At 51.3% G+C, this 22,763-nt stretch overlaps 1 protein-coding gene across 4 annotated transcripts in view; it reads left to right on the top strand.

The window, feature by feature from the left end:
• Positions 1-22,763, top strand: part of SGSM1 (small G protein signaling modulator 1) — a 59,769-nt gene that overhangs the window by 9,590 nt on the left and 27,416 nt on the right. For 2 of the 4 annotated variants that reach the window (XM_069497106.1, XM_069497103.1), the window contains exons 6-14: positions 111-242; positions 3,276-3,400; positions 7,650-7,717; positions 8,935-9,098; positions 9,274-9,406; positions 14,183-14,347; positions 16,254-16,392; positions 18,776-18,840; positions 21,563-21,708. In XM_069497106.1, the coding sequence (XP_069353207.1) occupies positions 111-242; positions 3,276-3,400; positions 7,650-7,717; positions 8,935-9,098; positions 9,274-9,406; positions 14,183-14,347; positions 16,254-16,392; positions 18,776-18,840; positions 21,563-21,708 (1,137 nt within the window). The remainder of the gene's footprint in view (positions 1-110; positions 243-3,275; positions 3,401-7,649; positions 7,718-8,934; positions 9,099-9,273; positions 9,407-14,182; positions 14,348-16,253; positions 16,393-18,775; positions 18,841-21,562; positions 21,709-22,763) is intronic. The other 2 variants (XM_069497107.1, XM_069497104.1) reach the window with 1 other exon arrangement.

Raw genomic sequence — 22,763 nt, 5'->3', positions numbered from 1 at the left:
GGGGTGGACAGTCGGGCTTTGGGCAGGGCTTGGTATGGGGGCAGGGAACAGGGTGGGGGCCCTGAAGGCCACGCCAGACCTCATCCCTCTATCTCCCCTCATGCTACCAGATCCAGAAGAGGCATTCAAGTGGCAGCATGGACGACCGGCCATCCCTCTCTGCCCGTGACTACGTGGAGTCCCTGCACCAGAACTCCCGTGCCACCCTGCTCTATGGCAAGAACAACGTTCTGGTTCAGCCGGTGAGGGGTCTTCTTGGGCCCAGAACTTGCACTGAGGGTCTGGCTCTGGGTTCTAGAGGAGAAGTTCCCTCTGGATCCAGTTGCTCATCCATTCATTCACCCACCTGCCCATCTGTCCATCCATCCATCCATCCATCCATCCACCCACCCACCCATCTATCCATTCATCCATCCATCCATCCATCCACCCATCCATCTATCCATTCATCCATCCATCCACCCACCCACCCATCTATCCATTCATCCATCCATCCATCCATCCACCCATCCATCTATCCATTCATCCATCCACCCACCCACCCATCTATCCATTCATCCATCCATCCATCCATCCACCCATCCATCTATCCATTCATCCATCCATCCATCCATCCACCCATCCATCTATCCATTCATCCATTCATCCACCCACCCACCCATCTATCCATTCATCCATCCATCCATCCATCCATCCACCCACCCATCTATCCATTCATCCAACCATCCATCCATCCACCCATCCATCCACCCACCCATCTATCCATTCATCCATCCATCCATCCATCCACCCATCCATCTATCCATTCATCCATCCATCCACCCACCCACCCATCCATCTATCCATCCATCCATCCATCCACCCACCCACCCATCTATCCATTCATCCATCCATCCATCCATCCACCCATCCATCTATCCATTCATCTCTCCATCCATCCATCCGTCCACCCACCCATCCATCTATCCATTCATCTCTCCATCCGTCCATCCATCCACCCACCCATCTATCCATTCATCTGTCCATTCATCCAGCATCCTCATGACTGATAGTTACTGAGTGTTTCCTGTGTGTTGAGCACTGTGTGAAGTGCTCTTAACTATATTAAGTCATTTAAACCTCACAACAGCCCTGTGAGGTCGGTACTATTATTATAGATGGTATTGGTGAGGCCAGTGCAGGCAAAGTGTGGGGCAGAGTTATGAACTGAATTCAGGCCAGCTGGTGCCAGAGTGTGCCCCACCACGCAGTCACCTTCTATGTCCCAGCACCTGGCCGGGCTGCAGAGATGGGTGGTGAGCCAGGCATGTGCACCTCATGCAGTGTCTCCTTTGGCTGTCCCCTCCCCAGGGCCATTTAGTCACAGAGCCAGTATAGTGTTGGGGCCCAACTTGGAGGAAGCAGAGGGAGAGCTGTCAGCCACTCCGGCTCTCTGGTCACAGTTTCAATCACTGGTGACCCTGAGCAAGTCACTTCCTCCTCCAAGCCACAGTATTTTCATCATAATGAGTAAAAGACTATTTCCTTAAATCTAAGAAGCCATGTACTTAAGATACACCATTTTATAACATAACCATTGAGAAATTAAAAATGCTGTTTAGAGTATATACAGTGTTTTTTCAGTACTTGGAAATTTTAGCTTATGCTTTTGAAAGAGATCTTTGGGATTTATTTTGACATAGTTTTTTTTTTTCTTAATCATACATCACTTTTATAAGTACACATAAGGGAAAATACCATTGAAATACATTTTTTGCGATAGTCCTAAAACTTCTTCCAGTTCAGAATTCCATCTTCTGTATCACTCTTTGACTAAGAGTCCTCGATGCCCTTATTTTTCCACATATCACCTTCTGTTCCATCAAGAGAAGGGATCAACAAACTATATTCCATGGGCCAAAGGTGGCCCTCCAACTGTTTTTGCCAATAAAGTTTTATTGGAACACAACTATGACCATTAGTTTACATGCTGTCTGTGACTGCTTCCAGGCTGTGACGACAGAGTTGAGTGCTTGCAACTGAGCCTGTATGGCTCACAAAGCCAAAAATAGTCCCTCTCTGGCCTTTTACCCAAAAAGTTTGGTGGCCCCTTATCCAAGAGCACAGAAAGTGTAGCATTTCCGCTCTCATCTCTGGGATGGTTCTTAAGTCTTGTAAAGTGCTTGGTTGTTGCTTTGCAAAAAAAAATCTAGAGTTGTGGGCGTCCCTGCAGGGATGAATGATGTTCCTGCCTCGCCAATATCACATTAGCCCTCTGCCGAGCTGTTCTCAGCCTTCCTGTGTTCACGACAGCCTTTCGACTCGAAGCTGAATCACAGTCCAATCTTTTTGAAGACATCTAAAATAGCCCCCACACCCTGCTTATGGAGTAACAACCGTGTGTAAAACTTAACTGAAGTGATGACAGCATGAACAGCTATGACTGAGTTTGTGTGAGGTCAGGCGATGACAGCTACATCACGGTTGTGAAATGCCACCCGTTATGAGACACATCCCCATTTTAGGTACATTAAAATGCAAAAACACAAGCCGTGCCTCTTTGGATGGGTGACATACTGCGGCCGTGCTCCCTGGGGGTTGCACGCATGTGGGATTGAATGGAGACATGTGTGTGAAGACGGGGCCATGCTTGGTGCACCCCTGGTGCTCAGGACGTGTTAGATGTCTGTCTCTGCATGTCGTTGAGGTGGATTTGGGGGAGGGGCTGCCTCCCCTATATGTGTGAGAGATGGCAACATCGCCCTCCCCTACATCCCCACTTGGGCTACAACGAAGCAGATGAGAAGTCCCCTAGGAAAACTCTGGGAAGGCCACGGGTCGCACTGTGGGCGGGGGTTGTAGGGGGACACTGGGGAGGAGGTTTCTGGGTAAGGTCTGCGGGACGGGCCTTAGAGCTCAGCTGCTGTCTCTCCCCCTTAAGACTGAGCAAGACAAATGCCTTCTGTTTTGAAAACGGTAATGTTACAAGGGACAGAGCCCCCTTCCTGGTCCTAAAGGAACCTTGAGGTGGAGCCCCTGGACCTCGGGAGGGAGGCAGGAATGTGGAAGTGTTGAGGGGTGGGTGGCCTTCCCAGCCGGATGCTGCAGACCCTGTCCTGCAGGGTTGGCTGCAGATGGCTTTGCTCTGCACGGCCACCTGGAAGGAGGTTTAGGGTCCTCCAAATGGCTGTAGCCTGGCAGGCTCAGGTTGTGTGTCCGTGAGCCCAGTGGGCCTGGGCCTACGTCCACTGTGACTCCAGCACTGTCGCTGGGCCTGAGTCCTCCTCTTTCTGCAGAGGGATGACATGGAGGCCGTACCGGGGTATCTGTCCCTGCACCAGACGGCTGACGTCATGACCTTGAAGTGGACGCCCAACCAGCTGATGAACGGATCCGTGGGGGACCTGGACTATGAGAAGAGGTAGGACACTGGGCCAGCGTGTGTCCCCTGGTCCCTCCACTCCCCTTGGCATGGGAGAGTTGCCCTGGGCAGGGGAGGCTCGTGCCCTGGCCCTGCCTGCTGCTCTGCCTGGTTGCTGTGGCTGCGGGGCTCAGTCTCCCTGCAGCTGGGACCCGAAGTTCAGGAGGATCTGGAAACCAGCTGCAAGACTCTAAGGGCACAGGGGGTCGGCAGTGCCCTGCTCCAAACACCACCCAGAGAGAGAAATCCTGGCAAAGATCTCGTAAGCCTGCAAATGGCCAAACACTCCCGGTCTCCAGCCACCCTTTCTCATCACTCCATAAAACAGGGAGGTGGGAGATGTTGGCGAGTAGCTGGCCCAAGGCTGCGTCTCCTGCGAATCCCTGTGACCCAGGCAAAAGCCATATAAACCACACAGGAAAGAAATGCCAGGAAAGGGACTTCCGTGCTACGATGTCTGTGTTCCAGCACAGTCAGGGAAGCCTCCAGGAAGGTCAGAGGGAGCCACAGTGCAAAGGTGTGGCCAGTCCGAATAGTTCAGCTTACGGAGTCTTGTCTGCCACTGGTGGGGAAGCGAAGCAATGGCTTGTGCTGCTCCAGGTCCACATCCAATCCTGTTTTTCTCTTCTGTTTTCTTGCTTTCTTAAAACACTTTTTGGCTGGGCACGGTGGCTCACGCCTGTAATCCTAGCACTCTGGGAGGCCGAGGTGGGTGGATCGCTTGAGGTCAGGAGTTCGAGACCAGCCTGAGCAAGAGCGAGACCCCCTGTCTCTACTAAAAAAATAGAAAGAAATTATCTGGCCAACTAAAATATATATAGAAAAAATTAGCCGGGCATGGTGGCGCATGCCTGTAGTCCCAGCTACTCGGGAGGCTGAGGCAGAAGGATTGCTTGAGCCCAGGAGTTTGAGGTTGCTGTGAGCTAGGCTGACGCCACGGCACTCACTCTAGCCCAGGCAACAAAGCAAGACTCTGTCTCAAAAAACAAAACAAAACAAAACAAAAACACTTTTTGTGATGAATTTTATTTATTTATTTTATCTTTTTGAGACATGGTTTGGCTCTGTCGCCCAGGTTAGAGGACAGTGATGTCAGCCTAGCTCACAGCAACCTCAAACTCCTGGGCTCAAGAGATCCTCCTGCCTCAGCCTCCCGAGTAGCTGGGACCACAGGTGATGGATATTTAACATAAAGACAGACAGAACTCAGGGACCATCGCCCCGTCCTAATGGCCGTCAGCCCACCCTCTTTTCTGCTATCTGTCATTCTGAAGCAACATGCAGACGTTGTAGGATTTCATCTGTAAATATTTTAATAGGCATCTCTAAAAAAGATAAGGGCTCTTTTCAAGAAACATAACCAGAACATTATTGTTGTCTTCTCAACAATCAGGCCTTGGAGTGATGAATAGCGTTGTCTAAGCTGGTCACGTCCTGTTCAGGGGTCACCATCTGTCCCCAGAGATAGTCAGTGGGTGACACAGTTGGTCCCAGGCTGGGTCCAGTAAATCAGCTCCAACCAGACTCTGGAGTTTCCGGTCAAGAGGCCCTCATGGAGGGACAGGGCAGGGATCAAGGAGATGCTCTTGGCCCGAAAACTTATCTCAGCCTCTTTATCTTAGACCTTAGTTATCAGGCCCTCCCTGACCTCCCTGCAGAGTTTGGATCACACAAGCCTAATCTCCTTCATAGCTTTTATTTAATATTTGAACACTGTGGTCACATAATCGATCTGTGCCCACTCGTATACCTACTGTCTCACCCTGGAGCCCTCTGATCGTCTAAGTAAGGGGGTCCTGACTTGCTCATATACCCAACACCTGCCATGGATTGGAGCACGTAGTAGCTGCTCAGATCATCTTTGTGAAATGAAGCAGAGAAGTCAGGGGGCCTGGGTTCACACCCCAAATATTTACTGAGCACCTACTCTGTGCTAGGCACCGTGCTAGATCCAAGGGAGACAGCCATTGAAGAACGGGACAGTCTTTACCTTCTCGGAGCTCACATTATACCGGGGGACAACGAGTGAGCAAGTAAATGGATAAATGTATGTTATGGGACCACGTCCTTGCTCTGCCCTCACCTAGCTGGTTGACCTGGGGCACGTTACTCCACCTCTCTGGGCCTCAGTTTTCCTTTTCTATCAAAGGAGGGAGCAGGACAAGATGGGGTCTCCCCAGAACTCAAGGGACTCCAACAAGAGCTTTAGGGACTTCTCTAACATCGAAGTGTCTTCCACCCAACGTCAGAGCTTCAAACAGCCCGAGAACCCTGCTTATTGCTTGGACTGAAGCCCAGGGTTGTGTGGGCAGGAAACTTTTGATGCTAGTGTCTTGAGAAAGGCACTGGATCCAATGGTGGCCAAGCCTCTCCACCACCACCGCCACCAGATCATCTAGACTGCGTGTTGGTGCATCATTTGCTCGATTTCTGAACAGGCCCGTTGTAAGTGGCTTCGTGCACGGGGCATCTCCAGTGCCCAGCACGAGAAACGTTCCCTGGGCACTACGGAGAAGTGAACAAACAGAGCCCCTCTCCGGGCGTTCAGCGGCGTTTGGACAGTCAGAGGGGAAGAGCAGGCAGTCGCCACTCTGTGTGACAGGCACATGGCTCTGTGGTGGCCCGGGGAGGGACACACTGGCTAGACCAGGCATGGGAGGGACCCGGCAGAGGCTGCTACTCGTGTGCACTCGACTGTCCTCAAAGGACGTTCACTTCCGTGAACCCTGGTGAGGCTCGTTCTGGTCCAGACCAGGGCAGGAAGGGCTTTCAACGTTTCTATTCCAACTTCCTCATTTCACAGCTGGGGAAACTGAGGCCCAGGAAGGCGTAGGGACTGGTCCAAGGTAGGTGGTGGGAGTGGGATGTGAACGTTGTCTGACCTTGAACCCTATGTTAGGTCGAGTCCTCCAAGAAGCAGGTGCCGAGAGAGGACTAGACGAGCACAGATTTCTTGGGGCTGCACTTGTGCAGGGTAAGGGAGGGGCAGGGGTGGGCCGGGAGAGCCCTCAGACGTCCATGCTGGGAGCGGGAGGGGAAGGAAGGAAGGAAGATGGGGCAGGATGAGTCTCGGACCCAGCACAGTTCTCAGAACGTCTGGCTGGACCCATTGGGAGTCTCCAGTGGACTGTCGGCTGCTAGAGGGGTCCCTGGTCACACAGGGGCGGCCTCCGGTGCTCCGTCCTGGCTGCGAGCATCCTGGGGAAGCGTGACCAGGTGCAAACCTGGCGGAGGATCCCCAGGGGTGGCCCCTGAAGTTAGTCAGCTTAGCTCAGCTCCCTGCAGCAAGGTCTCCCGGAGATGCAATCCGAGCGGTGCGTTCCCGTGGCTGCCACAGAGCCCAGGTCCCTGTGGCCTCCCCCTCCCGCTGTGTTCTTACGGGAAAAGCCATTGGTTTCAGCACAGCAGCAGGCTTTGGGGTGGAAATGGGAACACTTGAGTGAATCATGGGGTCGAATACATGATCTAGTTAATCCCCACGGCGACGCGGTGGGGTGGGTGTTGTTACAGTGCCCGTTTCACAGATGGGCAAGTGGAGCCTCAGAGAGTCCCTTCAGTCACACTGCTGGGAGCTGTGGAGTCAAGGCTGTCGCGTGGTTATCCTGACTCCTGTCCTGGGACACGCGGGGGCCTGGGCTCAGGGGGTGGGTTAGTCAAGGTGCCGGCTACAGAAAACCAGACTCCAGCAGACTTAAGCGCGGGCCCACATGCATCGAAATATCCAGGACAGCGGGCCCAGGCGTGCGTGGATCCGGGGACTCCGGTGGCGGGCGCCTGCGCTTTTCCCATCTCTTGGCTGTCTTCCCGTCTGTGGACGCCATTCTCAGGCTGTGGTCCCTTCGTCTCCAGACTTCTTGTCGCTACTTTCCCGGCGAGGGGAGTAGCTCTTTCCCCGTCATTCTGACATAAGTCCAATAGTTGAGTCCCATTGGTTCTGCTTGGGTCACGGAGCCCTCCCTGCGCTGCCACTGTGGCTGGGCCTGGGCCGGTGGCCATTCCTGGAGTCCTGCAGTAGAAAGTCAGCGGGCTCAGCCTCACCTTAGCCACATGGACTAGGAGTGGGGAAAATGGGGGTGCTGGGGCCAGAAGAACGGGAGGCAGAGTCTGGGCAGCCTGGGACACAGATGCCGGGGACGGGTGGGTCCTGGTGAGAAGGGAGGCTGTGGGCGTGGCCTTCTGGCGTCCTGAGCCCCTCGCCACCGTGAGATAGGCAGGCGTCCTGCAAGCCTGACCCTCCCTCCCCTTCTAGCGTCTACTGGGACTATGCCATGACCATCCGCTTGGAAGAGATTGTCTACCTGCACTGCCACCAGCAAGGTAGGAACTGTGGGGACAGCAGGGCGCTGGGCGTTCCTCTTGAAGCCCCTGCCTGCCTCCACCCCTGCCCACTCATTAGCATCATGATACAAGGGGGTGGGCATCTCCTATTCCCTGTGCAAACTTGAGCAAGCGACTTCGCCACTCTGAGCCTCAGTTTCCCCATCTGTAAAATGGGATTATAACAGCACCTTCTCATGGGGTTACGGTGAAGATCAAATGACGTGTTAAGGGCTCAAGATCAAACGGGTGGCATTAGCTGCTGACACTTATTGAGCACTTACAATGTGCCAAGCACAGTTCTAAGTAGTCATGTGCCTTTTGTTTAATTGTCACCATGACCCAGTCATGGAGGTGACATCATTCCCACTGTAGAGGTGAGGAAGCAGCTTGGCACAAAGGCGAACAGTCTGCAAGCTTCAGAGCCTGGACTTGAGCCCAGGTCTTTGCGACTCCAAAGTCAGTGCTCTGAAGATCTGGGACCCGTAACTGCAGCACTCTTTTAAAGACAGAAGGAGGTACAGGCAGAACAAGCAGAGGCCCACCCTGCTTTAGAAAGGCAAGTGGTCTGTGCCTCACCAAAGCACTATTTGGTTTAAGGCTTTTTAATGAGGCTGACCTGGGTTCAGATCCAGACTCTGCCACTGATCAGCTGTGTGACCTTGGGGAAGTTACTTCACCTCTCTGAGCTTCGGTTTCATCATTTGTAAGACAGGCAATAATTAATATAGATATGCCTCCTAGGGGTATTGTGAGTATTACAATAAGACAGTGCCTTTAACATGCTGTGCTTGTATACAGTAAGTGCTCAAGACATGCTAGCCAGAGTCAACTACTTCCCTGAGAAGGGGTCAGTCTGAAGCCCTCCATACAAAAAGCAGACAGGTAGATTTGTAGAGGGTTCTTGAGCGTAGGGTGTTTGCAGGCATCTTTTTCCAACGGTGGCTGACTTTCAGGAGGTCAAGCACGCTCTTCCTGACCTTGTCCTGTAGTTCCCCAGTCAGGGATGGATGGTGGGTGGGATGAGAAGGACTCAGGGTGGGGGCGGGGGATAAAAACTGCCCCTGACCTTTTGCCCAGGCCTTTCCCAGAGCCTCGGAGCAGGGCCCCTGGGTCAGGCCTGGCCTTCGATGGGGGGACGTGTTTGTTGGGGGGCCCTGTCACCACGCCTCATAGTGACCTCCCGCTGGGTCTTCTCTGGCTGGTCGCGGTGGCAGTGGACAGCGGCGGGACGGTGGTGTTGGTCAGCCAGGACGGGATCCAGAGGCCACCCTTCCGCTTCCCCAAGGGCGGGCACCTCCTGCAGTTCCTCTCGTGTCTGGAGAACGGGCTGCTCCCGCACGGGCAGCTGGACCCGCCCCTGTGGTCCCAGCGGGGGAAGGTGAGTGACTGCGGGAGCCCCGGGAGGCTGGGGTGGGGCCGTCATGGGGGATCCTCTTGCCGGTGGGTCCTCACGTGGCTTTGTGGGCTCATGCACTCCCCGCCGATACCCCAGCGTGTACAGGTTGCGGGGACGGTGTGTCCCAGGGACCTTGCACTGGGACATGTTCTTTCAGGGTAAAGTGTTTCCTAAACTGCGCAAGCGAAGCCCTCAGGGCTCCTCTGAGTCCACGTCCTCAGACAAGGAAGACGACGAGGCCACAGACTACGTGTTCAGGATCATCTACCCCGGCTTGCAGTCTGAGTTCGGTAAGCCGCCCTGTCCCCGGGCCCTGGGGAGCCGCCTGCTGACTGAGCCCGAAAACGACTCCAGGTGTTTGCAACTAGAAGTCGAGAGGTCTGGATTCCGGGGCCAGCAGGGATACCTGGGATCGGGAAGTCAGTATCTTGGCAGCCTCAGTTTCCCCCCAAATAAGAACAGGTCACCACTGTCTCCTTGCCTAATAAAAACGCCACTAGGTAGGAGGTGGCATGGGGAAGTGGCAGTGGCGGGGCTCTGGAATCCTGGCTCACCTTGGGCAAGTCACTTCGCCCCTCTGTGCCTCGGTTTCCTCATCTGTAAAATGGGAACATTCATGGCACCTACTTCATAGACCTATGGCTGAGGATTAAATGAGACAAGGCATTCAACACATAGCAAACACTCAAAGGTTAGCTGCTATCATACGGCTGTTGTAGTAAATATTTTACTTCAACTCACCATTGTAAGGATTCAGTGAGATAAAGGGACAAGGCCTTGCACACAGCAGGCGCTCCATAAGTGCTGTTAGAACAGCAGAGAGCAAGCAAAGCACTAGGCACCAGCACGCAAGATGACATTTAATATATGTCAAATAATTTTCATGGCAACTGCTATGACATAGACGCTTAGCTAATGGAAACCCACTATTAAGATCATCGTTATCACGGGGCTGTTGTGAGGATCCAATGAATTAATATTTGAAAAGTACTCGGAAGGGGGCCTGGCATTTATTAAGCACCGTATGGATGTGCGTTAAATCAATATCCAGTTACAGGTTTTCTGTTAACCTCATTTTATTTAACCCTGTTGTTCCCACTCAATGGATAATAGCTCCGAGCCTCCCTTTGCTTAAGCGGCCACGTGCTGGGCAGTGAGAGGCTCTCTTGAGAGCAGACGTCCTCCCTGGCGAGGCTGGAATCCCTTAAGTGCCACACAGAGTGTCTTGAAATATACATTACCACGTCCGTTTCCACCCAGGATCTGGGGCTCTCCTGCCCTCTTCCCAGAACCAGGCTCAGCCTGACACCAAGGCCGTGCTGAGACGGCTCCATTTGTAAGGGTGAAACCTCCCTGGGCGCTGGGCCGGCCTCGGTTCTGTTTCCCAGGAACCTGGGCTTCCCACCCCCATGAAGACCGACATTAATTCGTACGCCCCACGCGAGAACTGGTTAATCAGAGAGGGCCACATCCCCCTAGAGCCGCCTTCCCAGGAATCCCTTCGCACTGGTTCTCATCCAACCAGTAATTTGTAGGCTCCTGCTGGGAGCCAGGCTGGGTGCTGGATGTTTCATTTATCTGAGGAAATATCCATGTTGTCCTCTTGTGACTTGATGTAGGCCAGCGGGACAGACGCCAGCTGTGCCCACCCACACCCCCGGCATTTCCCATTGTGCCGATCAGCTGCCGGCTCCCCACCTCGGTGTCTCTTTGTCTGGTGGCCAGAGAAGGGACCAGGGTCCCTTCTGCTCATGAGTGGGGCATAGTGGGAGTGTCAAGGATTCAGTGCCTCCCTGGAGCAGCCCTCGGCCCCACACCGATGGGAGTAGAAGGACCCCAGCTCCCTCCCCCCGGGGAGAGCAAACTCTGAAATGCGTGTTGCCTACAGTTCCCTAGAGCTGCAGTCCCCAACCCTGGGTTGCAGACTGGTACCGGTCCTTTGCCTGTTAGGACCTGGGCCACACAGCAGGAGGTGAGTGGCAGGCGAGCGAGAGGAGCGTATTTACAGCCACTCCCCATCACTGGCATCACCGCCTAAGCGCCGCCCCCTGTCAGATGTAGGGGGGCATTAGATTTTCACAGGAGCACAAACCCTGCTGTAAACCGCACATGCGAGGGATCTAGGTTGTGCTCCTTAGGAGACTCTAACGCCTGATGGTCTGAGATGGAACTGAGGTGGTGATACTAGCGCTGGGGAGCGGCTGCAAGTACAGGTTGTCATTAGCAGAGAGCTTTGACTGCACAATAAATGTAATGTGCTTGCATCACCCCCACCCCCTGGCCTGTGGAAAAATTGTCTTCCATGAAACCAGTCCCTGGGACCAAAAAGGGTGGGGACCACTACCCTAGAGGTTCCCCAGGGGAGTAAGCACAGCGGCCCCTAGTGGTCATTTACTCTCTGCCTTTCCTTCCCCGTCTGACTTCACCTCCCCCCAGCAGTGCTTCCTGGGAACACCTTCCAAATCAACTACTTGCACCTGAATCCTCGTCTGCCTTTGAGGAAACCCCAACTAAGTCAGCATGTTTGTCCGGGAGTGCAGTGGTACGATCATAGCTCACTGCAGCCTTGAACTCCTGATCTCAAGCGATCCTCCCGCCTTGGCCTCCCGAAGTGCTGGGATTACAGGCTTGAGCCACCGAGCCCAGCCTAATCAGTTTATTTAGAATAGGGCTTCTCAGCCTTAGCACTACTGACATTTTGGTTGGAATCATTCTTTGTTGTAGGGGTCTGTCCTGTGCATTGTAGGATGTTGACCAGCATCCCTGGCCGGCACCACTAGATGCCAAGTAGCAACCCACCTCCCTGCAAGTTGTGACGACCAGAAATGTCTCTAGACATTGCCTAGTGTCCTCTGGGGAGGGGGGGTGGTGGCAAAATTGCACCTGTTTGAGAACCACAGGTTTAGAGAAAAGAATACATCACTGTATTCAGCTCTGCCACCGCAGCGTGGTAAAGTGGCTCGTCCTCTTCAGGCCTCATTTCCTGGTCTGTAGAATGGGGACGACAACACTCCCCATCAGGATCGTATTCTGAGGAGTCAGGGTGATTAAAACACCTTGTCACCTGGTGCAGGGTCTGATGCCTGTTAGATGCCCGGTGGGGAATAGGAGATACCATGTCTTAAGCTCTGCTAGAAGTGTGCCAGGCCCACTTCTGTGCTCTGTCCATGCCTTAATTCATGTCATCCCCACTAGAACCCTCCCAGGCAGGTACCATTGCCTTCACCATCCCCCATTTGGCAGAGGAGCAAATTGAGGCACAGAAAAGTTAAGCAACCGGTCCAGGGTCACACAGCTAATTCTTGGCATGGCTGGGATTTGAGCACAGGTGAGCTGGCTCCAAAGCCTGTGCCTCTAATCACCACTCCATGCATGTTGTTTTGATTGGCAGGGAGAGGGCATCGTGGTTCACTGCCTTCCTCCTCAAGATCAGATTCAGCCCCACGTGGGAATGACAATCCCATCCTTGGTTGGTTTCTCGGGGGCCTGGGCCACACAGGGTTAAGACAAATAACTCTCTTGTGATTTTCCTCTGCGAGAGGTAGGAAGTCCTTTCTGGAGGAGGAGCTAAATCAGAAGTCAACAGACCCCTTCCCATGGACTAACTCGGCCCACTTGCCTGCTTTTGTAAATAAAGTTTTATTGGAACACAGCCACATCCATTCATTTACACACAGCCTGTGGCTGTTTTCACGCCACGGCAGCAGAGGATAGTTGCAATGAAGATCATATAGCCCACAAAGTCAAAAATATATTTTATCTGGTCCTTTAGAGAAAAAAAATTGCAGATGCCTGCCTTAAATAAGAAGAAAAGAGTTTCACCCTGTGGAAGAGAAGAGGTGGCTGTGGATGGTTCTAAACTGGCTTTCAGTGTCTTATTACCCCTGTGTCCACTTTGTTCTTTGTCTGCCCTTGTGCACTGAAGACAAGTTCTAGAACATTTAGACAGGTCCACAGTCAGGCGAGGGCATTTGCAGCCTCCTCTGTTGCTGAGGTCACCTCCGTACGGCCAGTGTGGTAACCACAGGCTACACGTGGCTGCAAGTGAAACGCAGCTGGCACACACTGAAATGTGCCGGAAGTGTAAAATACACCCCAGCTTTTGAAGACCTAAAATATCTCCTTCATAATTTTATATTGATTATATGTTAAAGTGATAACCTTTTGGATAGATTGGGTTGAATACAATATATTGTTGGGATTGATTGCACCTGTTTTTTTTCTCCTTATGAATGTGGCTGCTAAAAATGTTTTAAATTACATATGTGGCTCCATTGTGTTCCTGTCGCACAGCAGGTTTCTCAAGCTCAGCGCTGTTGATTTTTGGTGCTGAATAATTCTTTATGTGGGGGGGTTGTCTTGTGCATTGTAGGATGTTGACTAGCATCCCTGGCCGTCAGCCACTAGATGCCAGTAGCATCCACCTAATCCCCAAGTTGTTGCACCCAAGAATGTCTCCAGGTGTTGCTGAAATCGCCCCAGTTGAGAGCAGATGGTGTAGGGAGACGAGCTGATGTGAAACAGCTGAGGGACCTGAGCAGGCTGGCAGATCCAGATCCCCTGGGCTGGAATCTGGGCTCCGCCACTTGTTAGCTGGGTGGTCTTGGCTATGTTCCTTAAACGCTTTGGGTCTTAGTTTCCTAATCTGTAAAAGGGGATAATGATAGTATCTGCACTCAGTAAGGGACAGCTGTTAGTAGAAGAGGGACTGCAGTCAAAAAGACTAGCTATGCTCGTAACTACCTTAGTGGGGCTCTGGGTGATTAATTTACATCATCATTCTAAGCCTCAGTTTCTTCTTCTGTAAAATGGGTGGGTGGGTAAATGCATCCCTTGCAGGGTCGCTAATGACAATAAGGCAACTGCCTAGCCCAGCACCCAGCACGCGGTAGGTACTTTTATTGGCATTCTTTCTTCTGCAGATCACACACAATATATACAGGGGCTGTGTAGAGCAGGGCAGGGGAAGGGTGGGAGCCCCCGGGAATTGGATTTTCCAGCTGTCTCAGCGTCCTGCCCACCTCAGACCTCCCATCTCACCAGTTCTTTCTGTTTTGTGTCTCAAGTTGCCCCCGACCTCTTGGGCATCACTTCCCCTGCCTCCGTGGGCCCTGCCTGGATGATGGTTCCTGTAGGCCGGTCCATGCTGGTGGTGGCCAGGGGGAGTCAGTGGGCACGAGCCAGCTGGGACGCCACCCTCCCCACACCAGGCCTGAAGGAGCAGCCCCCCAGTAATGTTCGGGCTCCCCCATTTTCCAGGGGCTGGGTGCCAGCCACCTCTGCCATGTTGTCATTTGAGTCCTGGTCCTGCAGGAGATGGAGGCAGGAGACAAATCAATACCCTTGTGCTGTCCAGCCTCCACCCTGCAGAAGGCAGCCTGGAGTGTTGTGGGCTCAGTAGCACAGGGATCCATTGGTGATGTCTGCATGGGTGTGAGGGGCTGGGGTGAAGACATGGTTGCCACACCTGGGCTGAACTGATCAATATTTCCCTGAGACTGGCTAAGAACTGGGGATGTTTTTCTAAAACATTTTATAGGGGCATAGTGGTCTGTCTTGGTTAGCTCATGGATGAGTCTTCATGGGGTGGAATAGTGTGAGATGCCACATTTGGTGGCCACAAGAACAGCATTCTGTAGGCTGCTTCCTATTCTGTCCATAGATAGGGACTGCCCCTACTGAGCTCTGATGACAAGAGGGGCCAGGTCCACAACTGCCTTCTCCTTGGAGCCCAAGGGAAGAGGAAGGGCATCACCAATTCTCCGTGCAGCACGTGATGTATAGAAAAATGTGCACCTCTCTTAATTTCCTAGAAGAAGGATCAGAAAACTAAGGCCCCTGGGCCAAATCTAGCCTTATTTGCTGTACAGCCCATGAGCTAAGAACGGTTTTTAAAATTTTAAATGATCAAATAAAACCAAAAGAAGACTATTTTGTGACATGTGAAAATGATACGAAATTCACATTTCTGTATTTATATATAAAGTTTTATTGGCACATACCCATGCTTATTTGTTTACATTTGTTCATGGCTACTTTTGCGCAACAGTAGAGCTGAGTGGTGGTGATAGAGACCAAATGGCTCGCGAACCCTAAAATATTTACTACCTGGCCCCTTACAGAAAAACTTTACTGAGCCCTGTCTTAGAGAAGTTAAAACTTTCCCACCTGTCTACGACTGCCAAGAGGCCAGGAAGTTGACTATAGAAATTGTGATGCATGTGTCCTCGGTTGCCTGTGTCATGCACGTTTGTCATGCAGTTTTACAGACACTGAAGTTTTCATGAAGCTGGGAAAGAAAAACAAAATAAGGGAAACTATGAGCGCTGTATCCCAGGAGCCCAGTTGGTCAGGAATCACCAGTGTCCAAGAGTTAGGAGATCAGGGTCTCTCCAGCATGGCTGCTGTACTGAAAGTGTTTTGAAAATAGAGATCTGAGGGCTCTGTCTCCAGGAGGATTTGGTTCAGTAGGGCAGGGGTGTGGGATGGGAATATGGCTTTTTAACAAGCCCCTCACCTGATTCTAGGGGGTCGCCAATCTGTTTGAGACCTGCTTGGTGCAGCAGCTCTGTAGCTCAGGACCATGGACAGCGCAGGCACCCTCTTCCTTCGTCACCCGGGACCTTATTGCTCTCTTGACCTTGGGTGCCCTGCCTTGTCTGTTCAGCCAGGCCCCCTTCCATCTCCCCACCAGGAGCTCCCATGAGGTCTGTCTCTGGGAATGTGAGACCATCAGCCTTCCCCAGAAGCACCCAGCAGGCTCCCCTTCCTTCCTGCAGCATCTTATGAGCATGACTAAATGACAACATGGCGAGGCTTGGCCTCCTGCTCTGGGATTGGGCCTGTTTTCTTGATTCTTCTCTCTCTTTCTCTCTCAGTTTTCTTCCTCTCTTTTTGCCTGTTATCAGCTCTGCCCCATTTTCTGGGGCCCCCACAATTTGGTGGCGGCTTTCATTGGATCAGGCAGGCTTAAGGGCCTGGGTCAGATGATGATTGGGGCTTCCTACTGTCACATTTGGGGTCTTTCCCTATCCCTGTGCTGGCCTGGGGGTACGCTTCTTGCTGTGGGGTGAGCTTTCTGTGATCGACATAGGCTTAACAGGGCTCTTCCTCTGCCCTTTCTTCTACCCACCGTAGTCCCCCAGGATCTGATGGATGTCTCCGTGAGCAACCTCCCATCCCTATGGCAACCCAGCCCCCGGAAATCCTCCTGCTCCTCCTGTTCACAGAGCGGCTCGGCCGAGGGCAGCTCAACCAACGGCTGCAACCACGAGAGGTATGAGGGTCTCGCGCTGTAGATGGAGGGAACTGAAGGATTCACCAAAGACTTGTGGATGCCCACTTCTTTCCCTGCCCTGGATTCAGAGGTGTGAACACAGGCGATAGAACCAACCAGATCTAGGTTAAATCCTGGCTTCGTGGAGTCCTAGCTGGTGGAGTTTACTTATGTGTATCTGTCAGGATAAACAAGGTTATGCCATGGTAACAGTCCTAAAACCTCGGTGGCTTTTTATAACAAAGGTTTATATTTCATGTGTGCTCTGTGTCTATCATGGGTCAGCTGGGGGTCAGTTGTCCTCCATGTTAAAGGGCCTGACTGATGGAGCAACTGCCATCTGGAATGTTCAGTGACAGTGACAGAGGGAAACAGCTCTGGAGGGGCCTGAACCCACAATAAATGCTCCCCTCAAAAGCAGCCCATGCCATTTCTGCTCACTGGCCCCACCCACAGGGGGCCAGGAGGTGCAGCCCTACCACGTGCCCCGAAGGCAGAATACCAGAAATATTATTTAATGACAACCACGTGCATCTCAGATCGCTTCTCCACAAAATGGAGATTCCAATGCTTACTCTATGTCACTGTTGTAAGGACCAGATCACACAATGGTTTAAAGTGGCCAGCGTGTCGTGTCTGGCACACAGTAATATCCGATAAATGGCACTTACTGCTTTATTATGTAAAGTTAAATCTAAGCTCATCTCTCTTTTTTATGCCCGTAGAGATTTTGTCTCTTTGGAACCATTGAGCCAATTCATGAGACGGGTCTCGTTTCCCACTGGTTCGGCCTGGCCTGGGAGAATGGAATCCTTTTGTCCCGGCTGGGTGTCTCTCCCAGTGGGTGGTCCAGCCGTCAGCCATAGGAGTGTAAGGGGTGGGAGCCGGCATCAGGTTTTTGAAGTCATCCAACCCCTGGCTCCACGGTGTGTGGTCAGGGAACCACCATTATCACCTGGGCAGCTTCTCATTCTCTCCTCCCAAACCTACTGGATCAGAATCTGGGTTTACCATGATCCCAAGATCACGTATGTGCTTTCAAGTTTGAGAAGCATCGATAGAACCAGAGATTCTCAAACTTTACTGCAGGAGATCAAAGCTTAGTTCCTGGGCTACTTACTTCCTACAGGTCGTGATTGAGGAGGTCTGAGGGGAGCCCAGGAATCTACATTTTGGAGAAACCCCAAGTAACTCTTAGGCCGGTGATCCATGGACCAGTTAGTAATGCTGCTTCAACCTATTGCCCCCTCTCATAGCATCTGCTTACACACCTGGAGTGACGGGGAGCTCACTATCTCACGGAAAGCCAAAGCCACTGTGGGACAGCTGTCAGTGCGGTCCTGTTCTCATGTAACCTGAGCAAGTCTGGGCCTCACCAACCTGGGGACACAAAGGGAGACACTTTAATGTTTAATGCCGCCACGTGTATAACTGGACTTCAGCTACTCTTCCCCCTCCAGGCTCCCTAGGTTTCTCTAGGTGTCTCTTGAGATGTCCTGAGAATAAACATGCAGATATTCTTCCATTCTGTCCTCTGCAGGAATGCGCGATGCTCCCTTCAGCAGTCTTTTGTATTTTTCCAACAATGTTGGGGCCTTGCTCCTCTCTCCTCTTTCAGCCAAAAAAGGCCCCCCAAAATGTCCATTCAAGGAGAAGCTTTGAGGCATCCCCTACTTTGCAATCAGCCAGACTCTGAGTCCCAGTTTGGCTCAGTTTGGTTCACCTGTGTCCCTTTAGAAGTCAGAACCCTTTCTGCATGTGACAGAAACCCACTTCAAACTGGTTCAAGTAAAACGGAAAATTTGGCGACATAACTGAGAAGTTCAGAGGCACAGTGGCTTCAGGCATGGCTGGATCCAGCTGCTGAAAACAGGAATCTCTCTCTGTTTCTTTAGCTCTTGGCTTTGCTTGCCTCTGTGATGGTTCCATTCCTAGGTAGGCCCTTCCTACGCAGCAGCAAAGCTGGCTCCCAGGAGCCACTGCCCTGTGTCCCACTGGCTTAGAGACTCAAGCAGAATATAAGGGTGTCTGTTTCCTAGTAGCTCCATGAAAAGCCCCAGGGCTGATTCTCATTGCCCCAGGTTGGATCACATGACCATCTCTGGCCCAATCACTGTGATGCCAGCCTGGGTCCTGTGCTGAGTAGAGTCAGCTCCATCTGACCACGGGGACAGAGTTATGGACGGGTTGATTCCTGAAAGGAAAATTGGGGCACTGATAGAAGAAGGGGCAATGTTGCTGTGTGGGTAGAAATAACAGCAGCTCTCCCTCTGGTCCGCCTGACGGTCTGGTTTTAATCTGCCCTCTGAGTTCTGCTCTTCTCCAGAAAACCTGGGCTGTGTTTGGATCTACTCTAAGCATCTTCCTCTTTCTCCACCTGCAGGGCTCCCCTGAAACTTCTCTGTGACAATATGAAGTACCAGATCCTTTCCAGAGCCTTCTATGGATGTACGTATAGGTCCTCGTTGTCAGTGTGGTCTCTGAGGAGCGGTTATTGAGTGCCTATTGTAAGCCAGCAGTAATATCAGGGGATATCAGCTCTGGAGTTTGAACCTCTGCTCCTTTATTTTGTAGATGTCTGATTTCAGTGAAGTTGCTTTAACTTCTCTGTGCCTCAATTTCCTCATCTACAGATTGGAGATCAATTTTATCCCTGGGTCCTAAGAAAGGGCAGTGAACAGTGGGGGCCCCGTGGGGGCAGAGGTTTGGTTTAATCACCATTGCATCCCCAGGGCCCACGCTGGAGGGTTTGTTTTCAGGATTGAATGACAAGTGTGTACAAAGCCCCTAGCACCTAGTAGTGCATGTCATAGGTGCTCAATAAATGTCAGTTCCCTTCTCCTGTAGGCAAAGGCAGAAGAGTAGGTAGTCTGATCCCTTCCCCAAAACTTAAGAATTAGATTCATAATACGGGTATTCTTAATATATTATTCCCATTTAAAAGATGAGGAAACAAAGGCACAGAGAGGCAAAGTGATTCACCCAAGGTCACACAGCTATGAAGCGGCAGAGCTGGGATTCAAACCCCGGCCTGCCTGACTCTAAATTAAGGCTTTGTTTTTTCCTCTCTGCTCTATCGAGTCTTAGCAGGTTTTATTTCCCCAGCCTCACAGCCTAGATGGGGGAGATCAAACGTGTGTATTTTCAGGAATTCTAGAAAAGTCTTAATACAACCCCCATGGGCCTGTGAAATAGCAGTGCAGGCCTCATCCCCAAGTGCCAGGAAAGGCAGGTAAAGTGCTGGCACCACTAGGACAAGGTTTTGCCTGCTCTTTGGCCACCCATTCCAGCGCCTAACACGCAGCCTGGCATGGAGCAGTCACCGGGCAATATTTATTGGACCCAAAATTGAAGATCTTCCTGGAGGAAGGGGTAAGGGTTGAGATGAGTCTGCAGTGATGTCATTGGACAATGTGGCTCATCCCTGGCAGTGGCCGAGAGCCCAGGTTCCGGGACCAGGTGTCCTGGTTTCAAATCCCAACTCCACACTTCCCAGCAATGCGACTTGTGCAAGTGACATAACCAGTCTGTGCCCCAGTCTATCCCATCTGTAAACTGGAGATGATACTGGTTCCTGCTTCATAGGGTTGTGGTGAGAATTAAATGGGTTAAGTTATGACAACTCTGGGGACAGCTCCCTGGCACATCATGCTATGTATGTGTTAGCTATCATATCATCATCATGGTCATTATGATTATACCCATTGTTTTCAGGACTTTTTTAGGGGTGAGTCCTCAGGTTCCGGAAGGTCCAGAATTCTCTCTGGGAATTGGGGAAGAAATGGTCAAAAAGAAGCAGAAGGAAGGGGCACGATCCGAGCAGATAGCACTGGCTGGCATTTGCTGAGTGCTTCCTGTGTGCCAGGAACTTTGCCCAGTTCCCTCCAGGTGCTCAGGGTGGAACAGATAAGGGGTGTCACAGTGTGAGCTATTCCTTTAAGGGGGCGGGGCCATCTCTGAAAGCAAACTAGGTGCCCTGGGCATCTCCCCAGTGGTTACTTTCTTGCTGGGGCCTTTTCTATCCAGCTGCAATTTGGAATTTGGGTTTCTTTCTTTTCTTTCTTTCTTTTTTTTTTTTTTTTTGGTATTTTTTTATAGATCATAGTTGTACACATTTTGGCAGTACACATGATAATTTTGATATGTGTATACAATGTGTATTCATCAAGTCTGGGTAATTGTGATACTCCTTAACTCAAACATGTATCTTTTCTTTGTATTGGGATGTTACAATTCTTCTCTTCTAACTATTTTGAAATATACAATAAATTATTATTAATTATAATTTCCCTAGTATACTATCAAATATGAGAACTCACGCCTTCTATCTGACTGTATGTTTGTACCCATGAACCAGCTTCTCTTCCCCGCCCCCCACTTCCCTTCCCAGCCTCCGGAAACCACCACCGTACTTTCTACCTCCGTGGGGTCCACTTTCTTAGCTCCCACCTAGGAGTGAGAACAGGCGATATTTGTGTTTTTGTCCCCGGCTTATTGCACGTAACGTAATGACCTCCCGTTTCATGCATGTTGCTGCAGATTCCACTCTTTTTTAATGGCTGAATAGTATTCCACTGTGTGTACGCACCGCATTTTCTTTATCCATTCATCTGGTGGTGGACACTTGGGGCGATTCTGTTTGTTGGCTATTGCCAACAGTGCTGTGACGCACGTGGGAGTGCAGATGTCTCTGATGTACTGATTCCCTTTCTCTGAGATATATACCCGTCCAGCTGCAGTGTGGGTGGGAGGCATCCATGTCTTGCATTCTCGTTCTCTCCGTATGGCCTGGAGGGAGACAGAGGCACAACGAGCCCGTGGGGTCACTGGTCCCTTCCGTCCTGCCCCTTCTCTGACTCCAGCCTATTAGCTCAAGGCTTTGGCTTCCAGCAGAGGAGGGTGGCGTCACCCCGACAGAGGCTAAGAAAGGAGATAAGACTTCCCTAGGGTCACAGAGCCATTGCGCAGTCAAGTAGCAAATGACATCACCACCCCCCCACCGGCCTCACGCCTCCTTGTCTAGAAAAGAAGGGGAGGGCGATGACAAGAATTCACTGAATCGTGGGAGTTCAGTAAGATGGGGAATAGGGCGGCACTTGGAGACTTCACGAGACAAGGTGAGGGGGTATCAGATGGCAGATGATGACATTTTCTTTTCCTCCCCTGCCAGGGCTTGCCTACTGCAGACACCTGTCCACCGTGAGGACCCACCTGTCAGCCCTGGTCAATCACATGATCGTGTCTCCAGACTTGCCCTGTGATGCTGGACAGGGGTTGACAGCCAGGATCTGGGAGCAGTACCTTCAGGACAGCACGGTAAGGCTCGACTGGGTGTGGCCTGCGGTGGCGCAGAGGCTGCAGGGAGGGGCATCTTGTTACCTAAGAAATAAGCCGACCTGGTTGTGGGGACTCAAGCTGCCATGCTTGGATTCCGCATGGACAAATTTAAGTTCCCTTCTCCTCTTCAAGAGTTCTAAGACCCACGGGTCACGTCTGCCCTCTAGGGTGGAGGTTGAGAGGGATGGAAAACATATGCTCGCCTAGAAGGAGAAAGAATCAGGCATTTTAGGAAGGAGAGAAAAAAGAAACCCTGAGTGTTTTTGGAGTCCATTGTGTGCTGGAGATGGCTGGTACTGGTTTATGGGAGCTAATTTTGCACACCTGCCATCTCTACCTTGGGGCCTGAGGTTCTACCATGAGATAGTTCACCTGGAATGCTTTCTAGAATTTTCTTAGTAGAATACAAATGTTCCTGGAAGGAAAAGTTTGTGTTTACATAATGTTTCAGAGTCAAATAGGTTGGGAAACTAAGTTAAACAGTTCTCTGTATTCTGCAGGACTTCTCAGAGCGTTGGCTATGCTAATATCCTTGTCACTCTTAAGAAATGGGGGCATGTGAGAGAGGATATAAAACATTGCCTCGAATGTATTTGGCCACAGAAACCTTTACTAGCAAAGTACCTCCCATGCTAGTGGAAGGTAGAATCCACTTTGGAAAGGATTTAGAACAGGATTTAGGAGGTGGTAATCTGTTTCCTGCACACTGGGGTGAATCTAGTGGCCCAGGTACCTTCCCACCCAGGTACTCAGGAGGGCTGAGCTGGTGAGCACCTGGGCCAGGCTGGTGTCCACACCGTAAGGGAAGGTGCTATTCTGTACATTACTCTTGGGATGCCACGGGATTCGGTGGCAAAGACAAACTGGATTCCAAACCTGGACAAACCAAAGGATTGTTTTTCTTTTTGCTACAAATACTTGTTTGTTTTTTTTTTAATTATAGGAGTAAACTACTGTAACAATTCACAGAGTGAAGACTGCAAGTGTATAGAATTTAAAAATTTTAAATATTATCTTTCTCCTTCGATCCTCTA

Source organism: Eulemur rufifrons, chromosome 21 (assembly GCF_041146395.1).
Source record: "Eulemur rufifrons isolate Redbay chromosome 21, OSU_ERuf_1, whole genome shotgun sequence".
NCBI lineage: Eukaryota > Metazoa > Chordata > Mammalia > Primates > Lemuridae > Eulemur > Eulemur rufifrons.
Note: the sequence above shows the minus strand (reverse complement) of the source record. Positions and strands in the feature narration are given on the sequence as shown.